This window comes from Rhinolophus hipposideros (genome assembly GCF_964194185.1).
Source record: "Rhinolophus hipposideros genome assembly, chromosome: 6".
Classification (NCBI taxonomy): Eukaryota; Metazoa; Chordata; class Mammalia; order Chiroptera; family Rhinolophidae; genus Rhinolophus; species Rhinolophus hipposideros.
This window is the reverse complement of record NC_138052.1, coordinates 46,609,763-46,622,398: the sequence shown is the minus strand read 5'-3', so window position 1 is coordinate 46,622,398 and position 12,636 is coordinate 46,609,763. Positions and strand designations below refer to the sequence as shown.

The following is a 12,636-nucleotide window of genomic DNA, read 5'->3' as shown; positions in this document are numbered from 1 at the left end:
GATTTTCTCCTGTTAATCTGTCTTTGTCAATTTGATTATTAGCCCAGCTAGAAGACCTTAGAAGGTGAGAGGAAAAGCATTAATTTTTTTTAGCCCCCCAGTACTTATTAGATATAATGTATATTATAAATGGTCAGATTTTAGGAGATTCTTGAAAGAAGTTTTGAAGCAGCATTACAAATGGCAATTCAAGGACTGGTGGCTGGTGCTGGCCATGACAAAGTTTTCACTGCTCTTTTCTTAAGAAGAATTGTTTTCTTAAATTGAGCTTGTCACTTTTTCTTAGTGTTAAAATATCCTTTTATGAAATGTGGTTAGTTGTGGTTATACAATGTAGTTAGTTGTTTTCTTTCTCTAGATGTCCTCACTTGGACAGATGAAAAACTGACATGCTTTGTTGGGTCCCAAATATGTTGAAATTTTACTGGTGTGTGAAATCTGAAACTTTTCCAGATTGCCTTGACATGGATTTATTGTTTCAAGAAGAAAGCTGTTGCAAGTAAAAGGAAGTATTATCTCTATCAATACTGCAACTTAAAGAACAAAGGATTTATTTCTCTCATAATAGACCTGAGGTGAGTGGGCCAAGTCAGAGAACACAGCTCTTCTTCATATGTTCATTCAGGAACTTGAGTTCCTTCCATCATGTTATTCCAACCTACTCCAGAGCCTTGACATTGCATAATTAGAATGTGTTGCCATGGGTTTTGGCCTGCAGAAACAGGAAGAAGAGGTAATGTTTTAAAGCCTAAACCAGGAAGTAGCACATGCCACATTGCTCTAATTCCATCAATGAAAACACTGCCAAACTCAATTATAAAGTGCTGGGAAATGTAATGTTGGCATATGTCCAGAAAGAAGAGGAAAAGGTACTTTGGGGAGAATTAACAAACAGTCTGGGCCACATATCCCATTAAAAGATAATTGTTTGCATACTTAGTTTGTGTGACCATTCTACACTGTGAGCAGACACAAGATTTGCTATGATGTTGCTAGTGTTTTGAAATATGGTTAGTTTCCAGCACTCTTAGATGAACTGTTACTTAAGGTCACTTTTAATAGCAGATGTAAAGACCAAACAAGTTGGATTTACAATCATCAAAATGGGTTTTCAAGGGGTGACTTCAATTAGCCCTTGACTTACTTTGCATGCCTTTTTTTAAGGTAGTATTTAAAAATTAGTTTAACATATATTCATAAACCATAGTATAGTTATAGGTTTCTTTGATATATTTTTACAAAGAGACCATAAGGTCTAACATCCACTACGTTAAGACATGGAAGGTGGCCAGTTAGCTCAGTTTGTTAGAGCACATTGCTACTAATACCAAGATTGCTGGTTTGATCCCACATGGGCCACTTGGAGCTGCACTCTCCTTACAAAAAAAAGGGGGTGGGGTTGTGGGAAGACATAGAGCAATGTCAGCATCCCAGAAAGCCTCCCTCATGCCCTCCTTCTGTAATTCTACAACCTCACCTTACCAAAGATACCGTGTTTTGCTGTGCATAATGTGTACTTTTTGGCCCAAATTTGTGAGGAAAAAATAAGGATGCATGTTATACATGGGTAGTACTAATTTCATATCTATATAAATGTTTTTAATTCTTTTATTTATGCTTAAGACTTAAAACTGTAACTCTAGAAATCAATAACGATATCCATATGCAAAATAATACCCTGGAATAGTATAATCAGTTTTGTTGAATTTAACAATAAACTTGCAGTGACAAAGAGTTCTTGGCCTTCTATGATGCGTAAATACTGTAAATTTGTTACCGGTACATAAAATTTCTTATACCTTGTATCTGTTCTTGAGTTTTGTAATTATTTGTTATATAAAATTTCTTGTACCACAATGTTAAAAAATAAATGCTAAAATTCTTTTGTAATACGAAAAACAAGTACCTAAAAGTAAACAAATACAAATTTGAATTAAAAAATTAAAGTGAAGGATTTTTACCCCCCTGAACATGTGGGCCCAAAACGTGGCCGCACATTATGCATGGCAGTGCATTACACACGGTAAAATATGGTAACCTCTATTCAGAGTTACATCAGCATGTATTAGTTTTATCCAGTTTTGAATCTTGTGTAAATGGAATTACGAATATGTATTTACTTATGGCTGGCTTTTTTGCTCAATGTTGTGTTTGTGAGATTATCAATATTACTGCATGCCATAATAGTTCTTTCTAATTTCTGAACGGTACTCCATTATATAAGTGTATTAGAATTCTCCAGAGAAAGAGAACCAATAGCATATATATATATATAGGAAGATATTTAATATGAGGAATTGGCTCATGTGATTATGTAGGCTGAGAAGTTTCACGCTCTGCTGTCTGCAATCTGGAGACCCAGAAAAACTGGTGGTGTAATTTCAGTCCAAGTTAGAGAACCAGGGGAGCTGATGATAAGATCCCAGTCCAAGGGCAAGAGAAGACCAGTATCCTAGCTCAGTCAGGCAGGTGGAAGGCAAAAGGGACCAATTCCTCCTTCATGTGCCTTTTTATTCTATTCAGATGCTCCATGGATTGGATGATGCCCATTTACATTGGAAGGGCAATGTACTTTACTAAATCTACCAATTCAAATGTTAATCTCATCCAGAAACACCCTCACAAACACACCTAAAAATAATGTTTAATCTTAGCCCAGTCAAGTTGACCTATAAAATTAACCGTCACAATGGGTATTGCTCAATTTATTTTAGATGGATATTTGTGTTGAGTTCTAGCTATTACAAAGAAAGCTTCTATTCACATTCTTGTATCTTGGAGCACATATATTTTGCATGTATGTTGGAAATACACCCAGGAATGGAATTGCTACATGATAGGGTATGGATAAGGTCAGCTTTGGTAGATACTGCCAAAGACTTTTCTGAAGTGCTTGTATAATACTATTGTTGTATATGCCTCTTGATTCCAGTATTGGTGAGAGCTCTCATTTACAAATAATAGAAACCCAGTTTGAACTAGCTTAGGTAACATTGGGAATGTATTGGTTCATGAAACAAAACTGTGTGGTTTTGTTTGGACAGTTTGGTAGTTTTAAAATATGGCCATGCATTCTTTAATGTGATTTTCTCCTAATGAATAAGGCAGAGTGACAGTATGTGATTTTGGAGACCAAATCATAAAAGGCACTTTGATTTTCTTCTTGCTGTGTCTTTTGGATCATTCACTCTAGGAGAAATCAGCTGCTGTGTCATGAAGACACTCAAGCAGACTGTGGAGAGGCCCAGTGGCAAGAAACAGGCTTCCTGGCAAAAGCCAGAGAGGAACTGAGACCTGTTGCCAACAGCCATATGAATGAGTTATTTGGAAGCAATCCTCTAGCCCCAGTCAAGCCTTCAGATGAGTGCAGGCCTTGTTAACAGGTGACTTCAATCCCATGAGAAACTAAGCCAGAACCACTCAGCTAAGCAATTTCAGAATTTTTCTCCCACAGAAACCGTGGAATAATAAATGTTTTAAGTCACTAAGTTTTGGGATAATTTAGTACACAGCAATGAATAACTAATACAGAGAAGAAAGAATAGTCAGCATATCATGGAACTTTTTCTCTGTTGTCTAGTTCTACTTACCTGTTTTTTGGCTTCGTTCTCTAGACTGACTTCTTCAAGAGGTTATCTCATATATTAATAATCTGAGTCTCTGCCAGCTCCCATTATAAAATGCCAGAGTCTTTGATTAGCATTGCAGTGACAGCCCCCAAATTTGTGTTCCCACTCATATGGTGCAGGGTGTCACTGGGAAATGTCTGTCCTGCTAGTTGTCCTCTTGCGTCTGAGTAAAGATATGTGAATACTTTTCATCAGTGGAAAGTATGTGAAAAAGATGTGTATTACATCCAAGCCAATATGGTTTTGAAGTGCTATGCCTTCTCTGTGTCCTGTCTTTCTGTTTTTGTCAGCTGGATCCAGAGGGTTTAAAGCCCCTGGTGGATTATGGAAGAAGCCTAGTTCTCTGAATTTCTGTGTAGAGAAAAGTCCTCCACTGACCAGGGATAACCATATTGGAATGTGATGTAATTGAGAAATCACATTTCTCTTTTCTTCCAATGCCTGCAAACCACTACTCTACTTTCTGTTTCTATGAATTTGACTACTCTAGGTACCTCATATAAGTGGAATCCTACAAATTGTTTTTTTGTGTGTATGTCTGGCTTATTTAACTTAGCATAGTATTTCAAGGTTCATCCATGTTGTAGCAAGTGTCAGAATTTCCTTCATTTTTAAGGTTGAATATAATTCTATTGTATGTATATGTGACATTTTCTTTATCAATGCATGTGTTGATGGACACTTAGGTTGCTTCTACCTTTTAGCTATTGTAAATAATGCTGCTATGAACATTGCTGTACAAATACCTATTCAGATTTCTGCTTTCAATTTGTTTGAGTATATTCCCAGAAGTAGAATTGCTAGATTACATGATAATTCTGTGTTTAATTTTTTGAGTAGCCACTATACTGTTTTCCACAGTGGCTGCAGTATTTTACATTCCTACTAGCCATATACAAGCATTCTGATTTCTCCATATCTTTGCCGACATTTGTTATTTTCTGATTTTTTTGATAATAGCCACCCTATTGGGTGTGAAGTGGTGTCTTGTAATTTTGATTTGCATTTCTCCAATAATTAGTGATGTTGAGCATTTTTTTTTCATGTGCCTATAGCTTTGGAGAAATGTCTATTCAAGTTCTTTGCCCATTAAAAAATATTTTTGTCGTTAGTTGTAGAAGTTCTTTATATATTCTGGATATAAATCCCTTATTAGACATATCATTTGCAAATATTTTTTCCTTCTGCCTTCTAAAGTTTATTAAGATACCCAATAATAGAATTACCCTGATTCCTCACAGCATCCGATGTGGAGAAAAACCCCTTAAACCTCCCCCAGTCACTTAACACATGGTTGAATACTATAATAAATTTTTTCTAACACCTTCTTAATTTATCTCCCCGTGGGGGTGTGTTCTGTTTCATTGCAACCAGTCAGTAACCCCAACTTTGTTGAACTATAGGTGTATTTCTGGTGGTCTTTGACTGAAGGGCATTGACACAGGTCACGCTCAGTTTCATCCCTATAGTAAGAAACAAAATTCCACACGTCTTTTCCATGTTTACGTTTTAAAATTTCATTTTTCTAAATATTAACTTTTATTTTATATTATAAAAATGTTAGTCTTACGTGGACTGGGATAAAACCTCAGGTAGCTGAGAAACACTAACCTAAACGACTGGCAACTTCCACAGTTAAAATGTACTGCCCCTGCGACTCTCAATGAGGAACTACAATGCCCAGAATTCCTCCCAAATGCGTAAGCGACGTCTACTCCGCTGACTTCGCCGCGACGTCCTCTGGGGCATGTAGTGCGTGCCTTCTGCCGTGCATGCTGCATTCCCCGGCTTTTTTTCCTGGTTTGGGGTCGGTACCACCGGAGGAAAGGTGATATCTCTCGAGAAAAGGGTAAAAACTGGGATATGAAAGAGGGGCGCGCGACACAACCGAACCTGTTGCGTTCTTTGCTGGGAATAACCTTGATTTCTGAGGCATTGTTACCAGCCTTCGCTGGAATCCTCCTGAAAAGTTTCAGAACGTGGCGGCAGATTTTTTTTTTTTTTTTTTTTTTTACCCCATCAGCACGTTTTCAGGCCCGGGCTTCGGGCTTCGGCTGAGAAAACCCGGGTATTGGATTTTTCCCGAGCGCGGAGGAGGAGGGCAGGGCTGAGCCCACTCCTGGTCGGCATCTAGAGAGACCACATATACAAGTTCAACGCTACTGTTGTGCTCGGAGCGGACGATGCCTGTCATTTGCAAAGGGTGTCACTGTTTAAAATGCACTATACCTGTTCAGAGCTGGTACCTACCCCTCATTTATAGTCCCAAGGCCCCTCCTTTGGTTAAATGTCTTCCCCAGGGTCCTTAGCTGGGGCAGAGCTGGGGACTTGACACCTTGGTATTCTAAAAATTGAGTTGCTTCCATTTTCAGATGGATAGAACAGGAGAATCTTGAAGATAATTCTGTGCAGATTTTTCTGTGTATGTGTGTGACCCAGGTCGCTTTGGGTCAGGTTGCTGTACTGATTGGCACAGAGTAGTCAATGCTGTCTCATCGGTTTTTCTTGTGAGGTTGGCATAGCCATAGAGCGGAGTGGAGTCTAAGGCGTACTTTTAGTGTTGGTTTGTTGCTTTACTGTAAAGTGACTGTTCAAGTTGAGAGTCGAAATAACTGGGTGGTTGTTCCAGCTTCGCTAGTACTAGAGTAGTTTTTTAAAATGTTTTTGAACTTAGCTTTTGTTATACAAAAAATGCAAACGATAATATCAATCTAGCAGGTTAGTGCAGAGAATCTAATGGGATAATATATTTTTAAAGTTTTTCGTAAAATGTTGCAGAAGTATTAGACGTGATTTTAGTCCCATCTTTTTAAACCATTGTTTCTCAACTAGAAATATAAACATAATATATATTTTTAAACAAATTATTTTTCATATATTGGTTCATATATTGCCTCACAATGTCTTTGTTACATTACTTGATTTCTTCATATTTTCTGATTGGTTATTGGTCTTGCTTATTGGTTGAAACCTTTCTAAGGTCAGTAGTAACTAAATTGTTTGAGTTATTTTGGAGCTCCAAGAGAAAGGAGCAAGAAATTATCCAGAAAGCAAATAAACCAGAGACTTATCCTTCCGAAAAAAAATTTTTTATTATGGCCCTGAATTAATGGCTACTGTTTGTAGAAACTTTAAAGCTGATATTTATTTATTGCAAACATTTTTACTCTTTTATTTATAAAGACAGTTCTGAATTTGGGATTTTTTTCCCCTTCTGCTTTTATGGTGAAATTTGAAAACTTTATGTAAATGTCAGATGTAACAAACATTTTAAAAAGTCCATTAATTTTAAAATTGTAGTTGACATGCAATATTATATTACTTTCAGGTGTAAAACGTAGTGTTTGACATTTATACCTTAAATGATCACCTTGATAAGTTTAGTATCCATCTGTCACGGTTCAAAGTTATGATATTACTGACTGTATTCCCTAACGAACATTTTTTAAGTGGGGTGAAGAAACAAGCCACTTAATTGGACATTTAGTTTTGGATGAGATCTATGTGGTTCAGACTAAGACCAAGATTGCTAGTTAATGCAGAAAAAGCTTGTTACTTTATTTGAATGTTAGAATTAGATAATAAAAGTATAACGATGTTAAACCAATTCTTTACAGAAGCTGCTAATTGGAATGGGATTTGGAGTCATCAGAATGAAAGCAAAAAATATGAAGGAAAAACCGTTATTTTTATACCAGCATATGGCAACTGGCCACTAGTTTTAAATTTTCTTTACCCAAGAAAATTTGTGATGTAAATGAAAATATACCCTTTTTCTAGACACTGTTAACAAATATGCTTCGCTTAAGAGCTATTTGTCTATTTCCTTGGAGACTGCTTCATTTTCGACCCTTCAGTTGTGAACCATTAATTAGCCAAATGGATAAGTGTACAGACGAAGAACAAGTATTTGATTTTATTGAAAAAAACAAAGCCGTACTTTCAGAAAAGCAAGTGGGATGTGCATTTAATATACTTTGGCAGTTTCAAAAGCAGAAGACCAGCTTGTTAAAAAGTGTTGAATGTATCAGAGACCATCCCCAATTTCTTACTCTTTATAATTTGACTACAAGTAAAGTGGAATTCATGAATGACGATACCCTAGTGAATGTGTTGTACATCACACAACAGTAAGTAATGTATTTTTAGATTTTATAGAAATGATTATAGTTTGTTTTTGTATTTTAATTTTCTAAATATCTCTTTAAAATGAAAAACTTTTTTTCTGTAAATTTACTGACCATCTAATATTTTTAAGATGTTTAGAGGATATTCTTTGATTGTGGTAGTATTTTTATAATATTTGTATATCCAAACATCACATTGTACAACCTAAATATATACAATTTATATTTGTTAATCATACCTCAATAAATCTGGAAAAAGCATTAAAAAGGGAAAGAAGTTTTACATTGTTTGCAAGGGAATCCAGCCTTCAGAAGAACCGGGCTCCCTAATAAAGGATTTACCAGTTATATAAAAGGAGTAAAGCACATGAAAGTTACAATTAGTCTGTTTCTTAGTCTCATTGACGGAAAAACAGCAGTTTTCTTACATGATTATCCAACCTGCAGGGACTATTTAAGCAGCTTTAGATGTCAGCATTGCACAATGCAGAGATGCAGTTGTTTTGTTATAGAGTCAGCATACAGGAGGGGGATTGAGGCTTTACTTATTTTGGGTATTGATGTTAGGCTAACCAAGAGTGAGTGACTCCTTATTTTTGTGGTGGTCTTTCTCATATTCCAAATTTTTTTTTGGAATACTATAATAAATTAATGAAAAAAATATGTAATGATAACAGGCAAGACACCTGTTTTTGTTTTCTAGTCATGTTATTTTGGAGAATGCTGAACCAGACAAAATTAAACATCTTTATTGCAGGATTCTTCGGAGCCATTAATATGCCAGTGTATATTGTGAATTTCTAAATCGGGGCATTTTCCAAACTTATTTAACCACAAAACATCATGTGAATACCTCATAAGACTGATGTATGTCAGGCACAGATGGAGAAATGCTGCTTCGTAATGATTTACCTAAAAGCTGCATTTTTATGTTACCCTCCTAAGTCATATTTTAATAAGGAAAGGATTTTAAGAGTGGAATATAATTTTGTTTTCGAGTTTTTTTTAAATAGGATATAGTTCGATTTTGCTTCATGACTCAACCCGAAAGTCTTTGACTTTTAGGAGACAAAATAATATAGCCTTAACATTATAAACATGTTGAAATTGGTTTAAAAGAGAGACTTTTATACATACAGTATATAGTATATGTGGCTTAATTATGTATGTAAAATATGCATTGTTAGTGAAAGTATACTGGAACAGGAACTCTTAGGTACTGCTGGTGGTATAATATATATCATTAATTTTAAAAATACCCTTACATCCAATAATTTTGCATCTAAGGTTATCCTGAGAGTCCAAGACACATATATAAATAGAGGTAACCCCTGTATAACACTGTTGTTAGGTTCCTAAAAAATGCTGTGTTATGCAAATCTGTGTTATACGAAACAAAGAACTAGTACAAAAAAGGGGGTTAGTTTCCAAAAAGTAAAAAAACATAGTATTTTATTTTTATAGTTAAGAGAAATGTCTTTATTAAAGCAATTTTCACCAAAAGTATAACATATTAATATGTATTAAATAATGTTTCCTTCATCATCACTACTAAGCTTTTATTACGTTCCATGTTGTTTGGAGATTTCTCTAATTCTTAAACCGTGTTTGTGTGAAACCGTGTTCTGGGATGGCATGTTGTATGAGGGTTCCCCCCAATTCTTGAACAGTGTTCTAGAAATGCTGTGTTATACGGAGGTTACCTGTATTCTTGTACATGGATATTCATCCCAGCATTGTTTATAATATTGAAAAACTAAAATTCGAATAGTAGATGGATGTTTAACCAAACGATATTATAGTCACTCAATTGAATATTATACAATTATTAAAAATAATGTTTTGAAGAATACGTAATGACTTAGCAAATGCCCACAATATAATGTTAACTTACTGCAAAGGGCAGGATATGGCAATGTAAAGGAAATATATGTATATTTCATATGTGTGTAGAAACAATAACTGGAGAGAAATGTTCCAAATTAATGATGGTGGCTATTTATGAATAGCAGTTATAAATGATTTTTATTACCGTATTAAATTTTTCTTTATTTTACAAACTTTCTCCTATAGAAATATTTTTATAGTCAGAGCAAAGTGATATGTTGTATGCACTTTTAATGTGAAATGCATCTTTGAGCATTTTAATTGTTCGTTGGAGGGCACTGAAATGAACATATAAAAGGGTGAGAGGGACATGAGATATTACATATGAATGTTTATTAGATTGTATTAAAAAATCAGAATACTGAAGTGGGAGTGGACCAAAAATAAGGACTCACTGTACAAGAGTATAATAACTTGAGGTTCACTTTTGCATTATAATTCTTACTACGTGTGTTTTTAATGATTTAAAGATGCATGTGTATGGAAAGTTATTTTCTCTTGTTTTTATGGAGGTTTGCTGTTGAGGCCCATGACCCACTAGTTGAAGCACTAGTTACAGAAGCATGGAGAAGACTGGAAAGGCAAGTACTCTGGGTTCTTCATCTATAATCAGGGTTATCTTTTTCAGGGTTAGCACAGTGAAATATTGTAGGAAAAGAGTGGAGAGAGTGTCTTTTTTCCTTAAGAGGGAGAACAGTATTTCTAATGTTCCCTCTTTAAATTAAGAGTAGGGAACATAGTGTGCTTTTGGACATTTATAATTAATCCAAATATAAATAAGGTAGAGTCACAGCTATTCATGGACTGGCATTTTTGAATCTTCTTTTCTGGAAGAGTTCTGCTTCAGAAAGATTCTCTGAGTGATAGGCAATCAATTAAAACCTAGAAGTTCAGGAGCCATAAAAAGTGAAAAAAGAAGACACCAGTTTAGTAGAAAGGAAAACACTGTTCAGCAGCATTTGAGGATACTTGCCTGTCTCTCCTTTATGGAGAGGCAGTGAACAGAGCTCATAGGTGACTTAGCAACTTTCGGGTTCACTGCTGTGAATAGTATCAATTCAGATCTATTTCCTAAACTATACAGCTATTTTCAATGTGTTGTTGTAATTGATAATCATCTAAAAACATGTCAAATTTGTTCTTGGTATTCTTAATGAGTATTGAGAAATCTGTATTATTTATACTAATATAAGAGTATATGAGTAGCTCTCCATTTATAAGACAGCTTGATAATAACAGAGTTCATTTTGGTAAATCTTCAGCTAAGTTCTGAAAACTTTGAATTTTTAAACCTAGAAATTCCGGATAGTCAAGGTCCATTAATGGAATAAAGCAAATGTTAGTGAAGAGAGGAAAAATCTAGGTGGGAAAGAGACAAGAAAATTTTTTAAAAACCACAGAACGACTCACCCTCTAAACCAAATAGTAACCTAGGGCAGAAAGGAGAGGATGGACTAAGATAAAGAAAAAACAACAGGCTATTTACTTGTAGATAGGGAGGAGCAGGCATTCCTGTATTATGCTTTTTTAGCATATTGCTTTTTAAAGCCAAAACCATGATAAATTCCTAGAGTTGTAGTCATATATGAGGGAGCTCTGTAGGCCTTTATTATAGGGGCTGAATTACATTAAAGGGGACTGAACAGTTCTCTGGGGTTAGAAAGTCTACCTTCTAAATTGTGATTTTAATCTCATTATCCAAATACATCTGTCTTTTCATCCTTCAGTTTTGGATTCTCTTTATCTATAACTATCCTTTATTGAGAGTAAAGAGAATAATCTTAACTTCTTTTGTGAGCAATCTAAACTACTGGATCTTTGTGGTTAACTTTAGTCGTTGTTGATAATAATACTTTATTTTTCTTCAAAGCAGCATTAAGTGTTATGTATACTGAACAGCTTGAACAAATCTGTTGTAAAATACATGTTTTTTAAAAATTTTGCTTTTACTATATACTAAGTAATTAAATTACAAATGTACAGTTGTACTTCCCAGTGAATCAGACATTGCTTTTTAATTTTACTTCATTTCAAAGTAGCTCAGAAGATAATGACTTTGTTCTATATGGAGGTTTTTATTTGTAGCAGTATTTTTATTTTTTTATAATACAAAGTTGTAAAAAATTTAAAAACCCTAATTTGTATTTCATCTATAGCCTAAGAGTCATAAAATAAGTGTTAATTTCTGATTTTTTATAGTTGCTGTGCCCTATGATTTAATTTTTTGTTACTCCCAATAGCTATTAATCAGTCGTTTTGTTAAATTGTCTATGAATTTGTATTACATACATATAATTTGTAATGATTCAAATAAGATAAATTATGTATTAGTAATATATAATGGATCATAACGAGGAAAATTAGCATATATTTGAAATTCAAATAGAAGACTTTAAACATTTATAAAAGTAGAGACATTAGTTTAATGAACTCTCATGTACCCATCATCCAGCTTCAACAATTATGAACATATAGCAGTCTTGTTTTATCTAAATCCTTCCCATTCCCTCCCTACCCCATATTTTATTTTATTTTGTATAATTGTTTTACGTATTTTTCAATTACAGTTGACATACAATATTATATTAGTTTCACGTGTACAACATAGTGGTTAAACATTTACATAACTTACAAAGTGACCATCCCAATAAATCTAGTGCCCATCTGACACAAAACATAATTACAATATTATTGACTATATTCCTTGTGCTGTACTTTATATTCCCATGACTATTTTGTAACTACCAATTTGTATTTCTTAATCTCCTGTCCTTTTCACCCCTCTCCCAGCTGGAAGCCATCATAATGTGCTCTTTATCTATCTTCAGTATATTTTAAATTGTTACGTCGTTTATCTGTAAATACCTCAGTATATTGCTGAGAGATGAGCACTCTTTTAAAAGTATGTATTATCACAGTGCCATTATTGTACCTATAAAAATGAATAATAATTCCTTAATATCACCTAATAACTGTTTTTGTTCAAATTTCCT

General features: G+C 34.4%; 1 protein-coding gene across 5 annotated transcripts in view; it reads left to right on the top strand.

The window, feature by feature from the left end:
* FASTKD1 (FAST kinase domains 1) overlaps positions 1-12,636 on the top strand; it is a 39,494-nt gene that overhangs the window by 3,252 nt on the left and 23,606 nt on the right. For 2 of the 5 annotated variants that reach the window (XR_013993568.1, XM_081052411.1), the window contains exons 2-4: positions 454-575; positions 7,247-7,759; positions 10,156-10,224. Coding sequence is in view for 4 of the 5 variants with exons in the window: in XM_081052411.1 (XP_080908537.1) it covers positions 7,425-7,759; positions 10,156-10,224 (404 nt within the window). In the remaining variant the exon portion in view is untranslated. Of the gene's footprint in view, positions 1-453; positions 576-3,193; positions 3,384-5,356; positions 5,479-7,246; positions 7,760-10,155; positions 10,225-12,636 lie in introns of those variants that run through there. The other 3 variants (XM_081052412.1, XM_081052414.1, XM_081052413.1) reach the window with 3 other exon arrangements.